At 35.3% G+C, this 15,459-nt stretch overlaps 1 protein-coding gene across 5 annotated transcripts in view; it reads right to left on the bottom strand.

Moving 5' to 3' along the window:
- hyd (E3 ubiquitin-protein ligase hyd) overlaps positions 1–15,459 on the bottom strand; it is a 116,367-nt gene that overhangs the window by 17,105 nt on the left and 83,803 nt on the right. For 3 of the 5 annotated variants that reach the window (XM_071596032.1, XM_071596033.1, XM_071596036.1), the window contains 5 exons: positions 13,728–13,864; positions 11,955–12,187; positions 9,682–9,907; positions 8,187–8,380; positions 6,141–6,567 (listed from right to left, as the gene is read on the bottom strand). In XM_071596032.1, the coding sequence (XP_071452133.1) occupies positions 6,141–6,567; positions 8,187–8,380; positions 9,682–9,907; positions 11,955–12,187; positions 13,728–13,864 (1,217 nt within the window). The remainder of the gene's footprint in view (positions 1–6,140; positions 6,568–8,186; positions 8,381–9,681; positions 9,908–11,954; positions 12,188–13,727; positions 13,865–15,459) is intronic. The other 2 variants (XM_071596034.1, XM_071596035.1) reach the window with 2 other exon arrangements.

The raw sequence follows: 15,459 nt of genomic DNA, 5'->3' as shown, positions 1-15,459 counted from the left end.
CGTGTAACGAACTAACAAATAATGTGTTGTGTTGGTATCGATATGTGGACGATGTGTTTTGTGTGTGGAGAGGCTCCAAAAGGCAAATTCAGCTATTTCTTACACATTTAAATTCTTTGAACGAAAACCTAAAATTAACCTGTGAAGTAGAAGAAAATAATACACTGAATTTTCTTGATTTAAAAATTTCAAAATTAAACAACCGGCTTGATTTCTCTATCTTTCGGAAAAACTCATACACAGATCAAGTTATCCATTTCAAGTCAAGACATTGCTTCCCGCAAAAACTCTCCGCCTTCCATTCAATGATACACCGGTTGGTGAACGTCCCAATGTCGCAAAACAACGTCAAAAAAGAACTTAACACGATTAAATTGATTGCAAGAAACAACGGCTACGATGAGGAGCTAGTAGAGAAACTATACCGCAAAAAACTTAATAAAATGGCATTGAAAGATATTTACAGTACTGAACCGCCACAGGACCCCGCAGCCAAGTGGCGCAGAATCCTTTATTTAGACGATTTTTCACAAAAAGTATGTCAGAAACTTCCAAAATGTAGAATTAAGATAGCCCATTATAACAAATCAAGCCTCAGGGGCCTGCTCTCCCACACAAAGGACAGAATCCCATATAAGGAAAAGAGTGGAGTATATAAGCTAAAGTGCGATTGCGGGGCAATATACATCGGACAGACAGGGAGGAAATTCCAAGAACGAGTGAAGGAGCATCAAGCATGTGCAAGAAATAAAAAGATGAACTCTCAATTCGCAAAGCATTTGATTGATAATAACCATAAAAGTGATTTTGATTTCGAAATTTTACATGTTGAAAGCAAAGGCTATAGATTAGACGCCTTAGAACATTTAGAAATTTTAAATAGTGTTTGTTTAAATGAAAATATTGTTAACGAATTTCTGTATGCCTCCCACTCTCCCCTCCTTAAAGTCCCAATCCTCACGGTGGCCGATGACACCGCCCCCTCCCCTTCATCTAACCCTCTCTAATCCGCTGACTCACGAGAGCTCTACAATGTAGACTTCTCCCTCCCGCTCCACATTCCACCAACATCGCGGAGGGGACGCCAAACTGCCCTCCCCTCCGGCACGCAAACCAATCCTGACTTTACCCCTCCAAAACCTTCCTGATTATCTCCACCCCGCCCTGGCTGTATATATAAGAAGGGCTGCAAATGTAGAGAGCTCACCTGATGATGAAGTTTTACTTCGAAACCCGGGTCGTGTGAATAAATCGTTTTCGTGTGGAACCACAAAGTTAGTCCTTTCATTTATTTATAATCAATTATCACCTTTTCTTTAGTTGCATTATCCACTAAAATTCATTTCTGTTATCATTTCATGGGCATACAGTATAAGCCATATTAATAATAAGAAATAAAAATAATACAGAGAGGAATGTAATAAATATTAAGGTTGGGATATGTGATACTGCTTTACCATAATAACTCAGGTATCAAATATGGTGCATAAAATTCAAATGTCTTTGATTATCATCAAGATGCCACTTTGCAAAAAGAAATATTGTCCAACATTTGTTACTATTTTAAAAACTCTTTCATTTGCTCTTATGCTGCTGCATTAATTCAAGCTATGGCATGAAAGTAGCACTCTGGATCAACTGTAATACCACAAAAAAGAGCTTGCCCAGCAAAAACCACGACAATAATGAGTCATAATAGAAACAACCATTTGATAATTGTCCACTATAGCCTACTGCATTTACATACATAGTTCTGTTTATCTTGGGTATGACAGAGTTAAATTAATAGATATTTTGGGGATACCTTGTATATATCACAGATGTGTAATTCATCTTGAAATTGAGAACTTAGGCGGATGAAAGAAAATGAAATAATTGACTTATTTTCAACAGTGTCAATTCAGTCATCATTTTTGGGATAGGTGAAATTGAAAATTTCTATTAATGTTGTGACTCAAAATACAAATGGGGAGTCAAGAGCTGGGAATATGAATAAATATTTTCATTAAAAGCAGATGACACAGTAGTCCAGCGATGAGTTCCCTTACCAACATTTAAGGCCTTCCATTCGTCCTTCAAAAAGTCAATTTATTTATTTCCCATTAACTTAACTTACTTAATTGGTTTAACCTTAAATTAGTACTCAATATAGTTTTGGTACTCTATTTATCCCCAATACTCTGTTTTTCAGTCATTCTAAGAATCTTTATCCAATAATTTGAGTTGTATAGCATGTAAATTCATAATACCAATTCTTTAAACCTTTCTTGATTTTCCCACGGTAGAGATTCATTATTTAATGCAACTGGCACTTGGGACACATTGACTTCATATGTATCTTACTTGGTTTTTCTATTAAACAAAGGCAAATGACAAATAAGATGATAGCCATGAACGAATCTACATACTCTAGCAAGCACCTGGATTTTTACCTCTAAAGGATGACAGTAAGTCCAAGATATGGATTTAAAACTACAAAAAGCATTACTGCAGAGAGATAAAAGACAAAACAAGAAAATGGGATAATTAAGAACCTTTCACCATCTCTTTCCATTATTTCATGAACATCAAAATACAGTCATGAGGTGTACACGTAAATAACAATCATCAACTCGGGAATTTTTTTCTACTGTAATTGGTAGTTGCCAATTCAAATCCTGCTATTAATGGTAATGCAAGTTTTGGATAATTTACCCTGAATAACCACAGCAGCTATGCTTCCCAACCTCAACTAAAATGACAAATGCCATATACTTTTTGCCTCCCTTCATTATGCCCAACATGCTTGTTCCTTTCCTCCCCCTACCTTGCGTACCTAGCATTCTCAACTCTTTTGTTTCTTAAACATTTCATTACCCAACTCCGCATCCAATTTTCTTGTCCATTTTTGATTCCTCCCCACAACACTCCCTCCTCCTCCACCCATCAGAGTACTTCTTACTTAAATTTAAACCCTTATCAGTTATTAGTAACTGCAGGGTTATAAATAGCAAAAATCCCACTTGGTACCCAAAGCGTCTAGAGAATAATTATTTTTACTCAAATGCATGTCCTATACACTTATCTGATGTATCTATTACACTGTGTCAGTGTCTTCTGGGCAAATAAAGATTATTATTATTATTATTATCATGCATTTCCACTAATCTAGCATGTTTTGCCGTCAAAACCCTTACTGCATGGGAATGCCATTAAAGAATGTAGGGCTCGTAACGGTATTGCTTGCCCTGCTTCGTTTTTTTTCAAAATTCTACTTCCATCCCTTGTCTTTCTCTGTGGGGGGCATGCCTCTGCTGCCTGCCTCCTGCTGTGTTCCACATTTCCTACCTGTGTCTATGGGGGTGGGGACCATGAGTTTGCATGTCCACGTGATAGTAGAATTCCCCCTTATTTCATTTCATAATTCCACATTCTTGGATAGATTTTTACTAAATTTGTATGCACAGGTGTATGTTGGTTGATGATACATATATTTTTAATGCGTGTGGGTTTAGAAGGTTTATGCATGAATATATAAGCCTCTGTGCATGTAGGTTTGCTTGATAATGTTGATTTTATTCTCTTTTTCAGACAGTGATCTAACACCCCCCCTGCGGCGGCTTGCAGGGTATTGTGTGGATGAAATCTATGCTTATCATTTTGTCTTAACAACCAAGGTTCTCACAAAACAGAACTACACTTCATATCAGTTTTCTCGGACCTTTTCTTTACATACTCAGCTAAGGTCCCAGTCAATAATTCCCATTTCCCTGTAATAGCTTGTTTGCCGCATGAAATTCTTTTTTAATAGTTTCTATTACTTTGACCATCTTCATCTAAAACAATTACCAGATATGCAAATGGTTCCAACTGCTTTAGTTTATGCACTCTAATTTTCATGTTTAACTGAGACAATCACAGGGGTTAAGCATGACTCTAAAATATGCATTTCCAAGAAAAAGGAACTAAAATTCCTTTGGCATTAACTTTTCTTCTGCAAAAGGGGTTTTGAGGTACTGTTAACTTTTAATCCACTTTAAAACTCTGCCTGTAATTTTTTCCAACTTTGAATTACTTTCTACCATCATGTCCTATATTGGTATTCTACTAAAATTCTCAGAACAAATTTATAATTACTGTTTGTTAATTCATTTCTTGAAAACCTAATTATTTTTGTTTTCTTTACATTGATTCTCATTGCGTGTTTATCACACTGATTTTCTAATGCATTCAGCAATAATTGTGAATGTGAAAACCCTTTCGCAACTACTGTAAAACCCATTATTTGCACTTCTTTAGGTACTTTGGAAAAAAAGCATAAAGCAGGAAAATGCAATTAGTTGGAAAAGCAGAATTTTTATTATTTTTTACCAACTGTTGACGAACTATTAAAAATGTTTTCACCCAGTCTTTCCAACACGAAGCAGGATAATATCCACATTCCTAGGTAGCCCAAGAAAACTTAACCCATGAGTATCTGAGCCACCTCACCATTCAACTAAGACAGATAGTAGCCAAACTTAAAATTTTTTTGAAGAAAATAAAATTAATATAAATTATTTTTGATCCAGTGTAGTTTTGATGCAATATAGCAAGTTTCAATAGTTTTTATTATTCAGGAGACCATCACTGTTATATCTGTTGTGCCAAGGCAGCACAAATGATACCAGTTATCAGTTGCCAAATCTTGCATTTTTCATGCTTGAACAAGTTTGGATCAAAGTAATTTTCATTCCTCTTAATTAAAACTTATGTGCATTATGAATAGTCTCCCGCAGGAGTTCTTAAAATGTACAATTTACAAACTCCAACTTGTACAATTCAATTCGTAGAACTAAACTTTTCCAGGCTGATTGAGATTGAGCTTAAGTAGTTCACATTTCCGTCACTAGTGATACTCTGTACTGCCCCACCATATTCAAATTCTTCACATTCTGCTCTCTCTCTCTCTTCTTTTTATAAGAGTATTTGTAGGAAATGAAGTCAAATAGTTTTTTTTTATAAAGACTGACGTAGAGGAATTATTTTTTTAGAATAATAAATTTTTTTCAATCAGGCACACACTGATGCAAATAGTGGCAAAACGGAATGAAATCATGAAAATATGGCATTCCACATGCATTGGAAAAGTAGTAAATTGTACGGAATGTAATAAAAATGTTATGAATTGTGGGAAAAAAATAAATTCTGACAACACAAATATGGGGTTGGACTGTAGTTAGCTTAAGCTTGGTCACATGCAAATTTGATTTTATGAATTCTCTGCTTACTTTCATTTCAATCTCCAGCCCATAAAATTTAATTTATGAAAACAGTTGTAAAAAAAATGGTTGAAGTACTATGCCATTAAAAAGAAATAATAATAAGTATAAAAATATCCTATTTTATTTTTTTGAAATCAACAAAACATGCACATTTATAACAATACAAGTTTGCTTTGAAAATATTGGTGATTGAGACTAACATCACGAGTGTTATTAGAAATGAGAAATGCTGGAATATCAACAAAGATAAACATGTCCGTAAAAGGTAGATTTAATTTGGGAAAAAAGTTTCAAATGCTCCTCAAGTACAAGTACCAATGGTAAAATAGTATGTTTTCTGGTCAAGAAGAATTTTTTATGTTTGTTTCTTATTACCTATTATACCATTTTTTCCTGAATAAAATTTCAGCACCCATAAGAAGAAGTTCCATATTTTTTTATCATATAACTAGGTCGAAAATATATCATTTGGAAGACTATGACAGTTAAAAAGTATTACTCTTTAGTTACTCTTTTATAATCCAAGCAGTTTCATTTTTACATAATCATGCCATTGTAAATTGCAAAGCCTTAAAAAAAATACAGCAATTCCTGGATTTGCTTAATCTCAATTACCTAAGTAGTTAAAGGAATAAATATAACTGCTAAGTGACTCAGTTAATTGCTTAGCATATGGAATTAAAATATCCTTGAAACATACTGCAATGCCATTAGGCATTGATTTATCAAATAACAGTTATGCCGCTTTGAGGGATAATATTTACTCAAGACACATTAAGTATTTTTCATAATACAGACAAAATGAAAGGCTTTACCACATATTATCACCAATTAGGTAGGGAATGTACAATAATTCATTGAATTGTAAATTAAAGTGCCCTTAGAGATAAACATTACCTTGGAAAGTGTCAAGTCTCGCTGCTGTGTGTTTCTCAGTTTCTCCATCTCCCGACGGAATTTGGCCTCTTTTACAGGGAATCCGCCCATTTCAGACACAACTGAACCAGGCTCCAGTCCCACATCTTCCATGAATACACGTCCAAACAGATCAAGGGAAAACCTCCAGCGTCCGAGGAGGAGGTCGTGCGACACTGACTGACCCAGAGTGGGTTGGAGAGGGGGCACAGGGTGACAACTAGTACCACCTATGTTATTTGAAGTACTTCGCTGTGCTTGCAATCCACTATAACTTGGCCCCATGTGTGACCCACTGTAAGAAGTCTGAGCATTGTTCGACAATTGCATCCCTTGATGCGCTTGCTGCTGCTGGGGTGCCAGATGGTGGTGACTGTGATGTTGATGATGATAATTCTGAGATCCTATCCTGCAGAGCATGAATGAATGGAGAGAGGAGGATCAATATTAAAAAATCTGAGTAGCCAGAACAATTAAACTTTCAAGACACAGCATAATTCAGTCGGAGAAAATAATGCAAAATTAAGCACATGATCACATTTCAGGCAAATGGATAATGAAATAAATTTCCTGTTATCTTGACCTAAAATGAAATCCATTCCTTTTTTCAATACTAGTTCTGATTCATCAACAATTGTTACCTCACCAATCTTTAAGTCTTATGCTAATGATCTAAAAGTTGAATATTTCAAAAGAATTCAGGAGAATTTAAAATGAGAACTACTAAATGTTCAATCTCCAATAAATGGTACTTATTCAATACAATTTGTAAATAGACACAAAACCAATAAAATGATCAGAAGTTAACCAGAGCAAATGCAAGTTTTAATATTTTAGATAGCCATGGCATTTAGCAGAATTTTAGGTGGTCTGTGCATTTTGTATGGGACGCTTATGACCAAATTTAAAGCATCCGAACTTTATGATAGCAGAGACATAAGGAAACATCTTTATGACTTTCATTTTAATCAGCTAGAGTCTAATCCATAATCAAATTTTTTCACAAAACCAAGAAATTTGATGGCTTTTTTTTGCACTCCTTTATACCGATTATACAATCAATCATTAGCTAAGATACAGGACCGTACAACCATTGCTGTTGGTATTCTACTTGGTCTGAGAATGAGAACTAGAAAACAGTTAATAAAAATGTACTTTAATTTTTACCCAATTCCCTTGTTTATGTTGCATGCACACAAATATAGTATAAATAAAATTTTTAGCATTTTATCTTGGTGACTGCACCAATTTCATAACAGGACAATGCAATCGTTGACTGGAGGTCATTAACTGCCTTAGAATGGGATAAAATAAAATATACTCATGCAAAGAATTTAATATTTTAAACTGTAACTGTACATACATGTTTAAATATCCTGGTTGTTAATGAATCAAGAATGACTTTTCATAAGAAATGTTGTGGTAATGAAAGATTCAATATTAATTCATTCATTTCTTTACAGAGGAGTGTTTTGGTTATTGAGTGTTGCCACAAAATATATACTAAGTACATTTTATAAAATGAAGATAATAAATACATACCCTGCATTCCTTGTAATTTTTCTGGATTGTGATAACTAATGTTATCCAGGAAAACAGGATAACTAATGTTATCCAGGATCCAGCAAAAATCAGTGAAATTCACCTCATTTTACTGGGACTTGCTAAGTTCACAAGCCTATTTAGATTCTGACTAATATTCAAATTGGTGCTTTTGTTGTCAAGTGTGTCAGAGAAAATTTTATGAATGGAGGTCAAAAAGAAAGTAAAAATTTATTGTTGCATTTTCATGAGTGACACCATCTTAACTTTTGGCATGAGACACAAAATGGTCAATACCAAAATTAATAGGAGCCAACTTATCTCCAATATTGACCCAAGAGAAAGCAACCAACCAAAAATTAGTCTATTAACAATTAAAATAAGAAAACTAAATGTCTGACGACCAGAGCAAGCCATGAATTTTGAGAATAAGGACAGCACTAATTGATTAAGTATTTTTATCACTAGAAATAAATGAAAATTAACCTTTGCGGTTCATTGGTGAGTGGGAAAGTAGAAGAGGAAGAAGATGAAGAGGATGAGGAGGAGGAGGACGAGGATGATCGACTCGTTTCAATGGTGACATGGGCTGATGTATCGTGTGGGCTGTCAGCGGAGTCACTCTGGTTCACAACCATCACGTCAGGAGGATCTGCACCATTATTACGCGATGTTGATGGCTGCAGAGAAAGAATAACATTGCAAAATACAATTTTATTACCTTGGGTCACAACATAAGGATGTAGACACAATGGAGAAAGTCTATGATTGACGAAAATTTTTAACCAACATGCCTGAAAAAAATGAGCAATATCGTTAGATAAAATTTTAAACATGGTGGTCAAAAAAATCAAATAGCAAAATGCCAGAACATTTCTAGATTTTCCTGAAAAAATTTGTAATTTTCTTCACGTTGTGTCTTCTTTAATTTATAACATAGAAACCATATTAAAACTTCCTTTTATAAAAATTAGTATTTGCTCCACTAAGAACTTCTCCATAAAGCATTGAACAACATTTAAATTAAGAAGTTTATTCCTGCTATCGGAAACATTTACATGGTGAACAAATATAAGGCGAGAGAATTTAATGCAAAGCTATTTTGTAAGCAGGTTATTCAAACATATGAAACAGGGCACATGGGAGGGATGTCTGTTCCACAAAAGAACATAAAATTGTGGCTAATTTTCTGGTTAATATAAAAAAATTGTTTTTCAAGTAATCGTACAAAATTTCAAGGGTATTTCCAGGTTTTCCAGGTGTGTGGTTATCCTACTTTGATCTTATCGAATTAACCACCACACACATATATTTAAGTACTGCTCGTTTATTTCAACTGTCAATGCATGTGTTGGAAGGTGAAAATTAAAACAGGGTATGGGTAGAAAAAAGGCAAATGGGATTTTTCTCAAATCAATAACTTTCCTTTCCCCCTACTCCTTACAGGGATATAATTTCCTTCTATCATGTATTTTTGGAAGGTTAAAATGGTTGGATTAGCATGTTGCGATAGTGATTTTGAAATTAATTAGGCAACACATTTTATTGGAGATTTATTCCCCTGGCAAGCATAACCATTAGCATGTGTGGGGAAGATCCCATACCTTTGATTCCAACAATTTTAGCTCAACAACTGTTACCATCCTCATTTATACCCCTCCCTCTTTATTTCTCCCTAAACCCACCCCAAATTGGCAATATATACACCTCACTTTAAACTTTTAACTTGTATTGCACCTAAGGTTGAGCCATTTAAGCACTAAAATGCATTGTTCAAAATAAATAGCTGCCGAAAATTACAATTACGTTTCATAATGGTTAATTTCGGCCAATGAGAGCCTGCCACTATTATTTGTAAGAGAGATATTATTTAGAAGAGAGAAAGTTCTGGATGCGAGTTATCGATGGTAAATTACGGTAATTGTCCTCGAAGGGATACCCTGTCATGAAATGGATGCACAGCCAATTTATTAGAGCATACCACAGGGTGAGGACCAATGGCTGCAGCAGTACCAGCCCTCACAATTACACTCTTCACTGGACCACGGCTGCTAGATTCCCCAGAACCACTGGCAGCAGCCAAGGCTGCAGCCGCAGCAGCCTTGCGTGGAGAGACGATTATGGGAGCTCTTGTTTGTTCATGGCCCTTGCGGTCCTCAGCAGCCGATGATGATGAACTAGTAGACATTGCACTTAGAGATGATGTTCTGAAAAAAGAGCCCACCATATTATGTAAATTTATATACTATGTGATGTAAAATAACAGAGTTCTATGGACACGAAATTAATAAAATGGTTTAAACTTCTAAGTTTACAAGTTTAAATTTCACAATGGACAACAAATAAATTGTACAAGACCACCAAAAGTGAATTACAATTTTGCCATTTAACAGGGGAAAGGTTTGAAATAATATGACTTTAAAATGTCTTGGTTTGAGATGAAAATGCTTTGAAGAGTATCAAATTATCTCATTATTTCCTATCTGAACATTAAATTCATGACAGTGTTCCATCCATCTGTCCCAACTCAAACCCAGTTGTAGAACTTTTATTTTTGAATGCCATTTAAAAAAATGTCTTTCAACATCTTGAATACTCAACAATTAGTTCTGAAAATGAAATCCTGATAATTTGAGGATGTACCAATTTGACATTTGATCTTGAGGTCAGGGTTGGTGAATCGAAACCATTAAGAGAAATGGCAGCTGCATTTCTCCAGCAGTATCATTTCCTCTTCCTTCAGAATGATGATACCATGTGACCAGAGTCACCTTTCTAATGGGCATCCCCAGTAGAGATTGCTGATGACCAAGTTGTTCAACTACCATGCATAGTTTCTACCACTATTATTCTTGTTTTGGTTTGTCTTTTTATTATGAAACTTGGGGATTAAGGAACTTAATCCCAATTAGATACTTAAGGATTAGGTTAAAATTGGCATCAATTAAAAAAACCGAAGCAATATTTTGCAGGCAATGAATCTCTTTGACTGGCAAAGTTTTCAAACATCCTTATTGCATTGTGCAGTGACGTGAGCTTAATGGTACAATATATTTAATGCAAGGCATGGCATGATTAGAAAAGACAGCACTGGCTTTAGATCCTAAGCACAAAACAGATTAACTCTTCTGAACTCATAGAGAGTACTAAATAATTAGCTTTCATATCCTAAAATATAAAAGACTATTGAAATTCCAATTCTCTTGGCCAGACATTGCTTTTAGCTATGCCATGTTAAGCAAGAGCAGAAAAATGCTATATTATTGTAATCTCATTCCACAACAGTAACTTGTAGTAGAACGCTGGAGAAATACAAGTTGGATGCAATCTTTACTTGAGGAATGTTTGCTGACTAAATTAATGATGACATGGACACTTTCACCTCTTAACCTGGTACCTGGTCACCAGAATGAATAAAGTGTGGGAGCCAGATAAGCACACAGTGATGTACTGCATGCATGACCGTGTAAGGCAAAATTCTATTAAAAAGAGTATCGAAAACTATATAAAAGGGGTAAAGTACATAAGGAGAAGCTTCCTATACATGAGTACGACATAGAATGAGAATCTTGATAATACAAGGTAATAATGCAAAGGTAGAAATAATTGACATTTGATTTACATATTATGTAAATAGATTATAGCGAGGATTACAAGTGAACCCACAGAGGTCAATCAATATTATAAGTAGAAGTTGACAGGACCAAAATGACAGAACATATGTAAATTATAGGAAAATTCTAATAATCCATTAAAGGGGTTCAGCAGTAAATAATAAGTAGTAGTAGTTTTTATGGGAGGCAACCGACAGCTCAAGTCATTTACACCATTAGGGATGGATAGGATGAAGGCTGGAGAGAAACCTAGCGTCAGCATTAGCCTACTCTTATGGAAAGAAACCAAGGGGTCCGCAGCTTAACGTCCCATGCGACGGATGGTGTACTCACTCAAAGTGCCCTCCACAAAGCACCTCAAGCAGGGATCGGGACACCACTGAAAAATATCTGTCATTGCCGGGATTTGAACCCAGGCCTGTGGTCCTGAGTGAGAAACCAGTATGTTAGTGACTGCACAATCCCGATCCCCAGTTAATAAGAATGTAATAAATAGAACTCAATGTAGAAACAGACTTTTTTTTAGAAATTGTGATGAGTATAAAAAGTATTGAGTCTGCTAGATCAACAGATGAACACTATAATAATACAAGAAAATATATAAATCTCAGCAAGAGGCTGGCAATGGAATTATACACACCTGAGGGGAATAAGTGGAGGAGGAACGCCGATAGTTCCTCCTCCACCCTCAAGACCCACTGGCTCCTTTTTAATGGAATTTGCGATGCTGCAGCCTGGTCGACTCATGTCAGCTGCCCCCTCATCCTCCAGCCGAGGCTCCCTGGCTGCCCTGAGGGGGGAGGGCTCCTCACCACACTTGTTGCACCCACTCAAACTTCGCTCAGGGTTATCTACTTCCATCTTGACATCCTCCTAAAAAGAGGGCAATGACATGGTAATGTTTATAAAATACCAAACAAGGTTTAATTAATGAAGAGCTCGTGACTGTTACCAAGGTAGAGAAACCTATTTTTATTTCAAATTTATTAATTGACAGCAACATGAGTATGATGACATAAGATACAAAGCATGTCAGGTCATAAAGAAAAAGTCATATATTCCACGTACATATCATGGGCAGTCAAATGAAAACCAAACACCCAACATAACACACAGTCCACCTGAAACTTGGCAACACTGTTGTTACATATTGATATTGCTATCGCTATGGTAAGAGAACAGCATAAGGGCAACACAAGAGGTATGCAGTTGTTGAATTATGTCCTTATTAAACTGGCGTAGTGTTCATCAGTTAGGTTTTCACTTGACTGCCCCACATACAAAGCAGTTAATCACTAAAAGTACTGGTCATTCCCCTGTATCTTTAAGTGTTGCCAAAGGTCATTTTGATTGCTAAGGGATTTCCCTTAATTTTTGACAGATAACAACGAAAATTAAAAATTTTACGAAATATTGATTGAAAAAGATTTATAGCCATAAAATCTTTGATATGGTGAAACTATTTCAATTGTTTTCACAATACTGCATATGCACCACTAACCACTTTCTGGTGATTAGAAAAGACTTCAATCGAAAAATACATAATAAATAAATATTTCGTCAACGTAATCAGCACACTACAATAAAATATTAAGAAAAAACATTAAATGAAGAACACGATGTGTATTTCCACTGTTCGTTATTTATGTACAACTAGTTTCAACGCTTAACATTGAAACTATTCATGTGTGTATAAAGAACAGTGGAAATACACATTGTGTTCTTCATTTAATGAACATGAACTTCCACAAAGTTGAGCCGGGAACAATTGAATACTTAAGAACACACATTTTTTTACACCTTAACACTTAAGCGGAAGGTGCACATGTTTGATGTGATATTCTCTAATATAATAGTGATATAATTTTCATTGATAAGCTGTGTATCTCCACTAATTTCATTGAGAGTTTTGTACTGGTTGACTTATTGATGTGACCTTCATACATAATGTTTTTTCCTGCTAAAGCTTGTGTACTATCAAAAACTTACTCTACCCAGTGATGACTGTATGTTATACATGCTTGTAATTTAAACCCATACATGCATTTTGTGTAAACAGAAGCCACCTGATGATTTTTTCCACAATACTTATTTCTAACGAAAAATTTATCTGGTCATTTGAAATTATCTTGTCATTTTTACATTTTATACACATTCCATTGCCACACCTACAGCTTTTAGGCATTTGAGCAAGTATTTTATGAACTAATAAACTGAAATTACTATGCTTCTTCTAATATTATGCATACTTCAACCACAATATATCAGTATCAATTAAGAACAATTAAAACCTTTAAGCTGATAATAATTAAATGAATTTCAAATTCTGTGTCAGGAAATGGCTTCTTTTTAGAATGTGCTTGGGAAAGTAAACATGTAGGCTTATCTTTGGGAAGATGTGAAAAATTCTTACCTCAGAACCCTGATCCCTGGGTCTTGAAGCCTGGGGTCCTGCTGCTGGGCCATCACCATCTGCTGTTGAACGTGCTGAAAGCCCTAAGCGTGTAGGCAGGACTTCAAGGGGGTTATAAGTTCCAGGAGGGGTGCTCCCTGAAAGTTACACCATAAGTGAACTTGCCAACTCATAATATTTAGATGAGCCTTTGATTACAATAGAAGAGATCATGCTCAATATTGCCAAAATAATAGAATTTTAAATTTTGAATGGCTCTGTTATATAAAAGGGACACAACAAATTTATCACTTGATGAAACAAAATCCATTAAGGTGTGTTCTATATGCAAAACCTTGAGCAAAATTATTATGACATTCCATATCTAGGATACTTAAGAACATACAATGATTAAACATATGCAAGCACAAAAGCATTGGACTTCAATACCATGAGGTAGGAGGGCAGTAAAACTCATGAGATAGTGGAATCTTGATATAATGAGAACTGCATATATATATGAATCTCAATACAATGAATAATACAGGGAGGGTTAATTACCATATGTTCAATTATAAATTGAACGAAAGTCCAAACACACATTTTTCATTTTCTCAGCCTACCATTTCAGTCACATTACAGGAACAACATGACTCTTGGAATAGTTTGGATTGTAATTCTGAACAACAGAATTGCATCCTTTTTTTTTAATTGACTGCATCAGCAGAAGTCAGCAGGATGATAAACAGTTAAATAATTTACTTAATTCCAATTAATTCAGCAATGTAAATGGGCCACAAATTAATGCAAAAGCATATTCAATTGGATCAACACAGGAAATGCACAAGTGAGAAGGCTGCAAAAATCTGGACCATTATAGGAAAAGGATATTTAAAGAAATTATGCCCGAGTAATTTACATAAGGGGGATGACACAGGACTGTTCTACAACCACCTTCCAGATGAAATAATTGTTTGAGAATCTGCAGTAGTGGGTGGAGTGGACTATTGTAACAATCAGGAAAAAGCCACCATCTACCTTAGGGAATAGATTTACCCTCAGTCATTTAGGACTAAGATTCAGGATTTACCCACATAGCAAAAAGACCAAGTTAATGTTTTACTTTGATGCCTATTCCTCTAGCGAATGATGACATCCAATAAGCAGAAAGAGATAATTAACAGTAGAAACCTAGGTTTGGCACTAAATGGCAGTAGTTATGAGTATATAAAACAATTGCTGTTCATCTGAGCCACTGAAATATTATGAGCCTATACTTCTACTTTGATTGTATGGGTTTTAAAAATATATTTTTATACATGTTAAAGTAGAAAATGTAGATAGGAGGTCATTTTACATGCGGAAATGCAATTACAAGTATATCATGACAACATCCTCTTTGCAACTGAATGTTTTGATATACATGTTAAAACAGAGTATGTTCAAAATTTTGGTCCCTACATTCATGTATCACAGCCAGCTCAAGGATCATGATGCTCCAATCAACTCTCATCCAACCAACGACGTGCTTTTGGTAACCAAATATAAACACAGTAATCAACCCAAAGTGGTTTTATGGGTGATGGTAGAGTTCCCATGCCTGACGACGTGTGAAATTCACACATCAGTATAGGGGGGGCCAGTTCCTTACCCTGTGCTGGTTATGTTTTCCCAGGAAGATTTGGTACCCAAAAAATCACATAACACACACATATATAAAGAGAGAGATTGCAAACTCATTATATAAAGATTC

The sequence above is a fragment of the Hetaerina americana genome, unplaced genomic scaffold (assembly GCF_022747635.1).
Source record: "Hetaerina americana unplaced genomic scaffold, ioHetAmer1.1.p SCAF_73, whole genome shotgun sequence".
Lineage (NCBI taxonomy): Eukaryota > Metazoa > Arthropoda > Insecta > Odonata > Calopterygidae > Hetaerina > Hetaerina americana.
The sequence above is the reverse complement of the archived record's forward strand: the minus strand, read 5'-3'. Positions and strand labels throughout refer to the sequence as shown.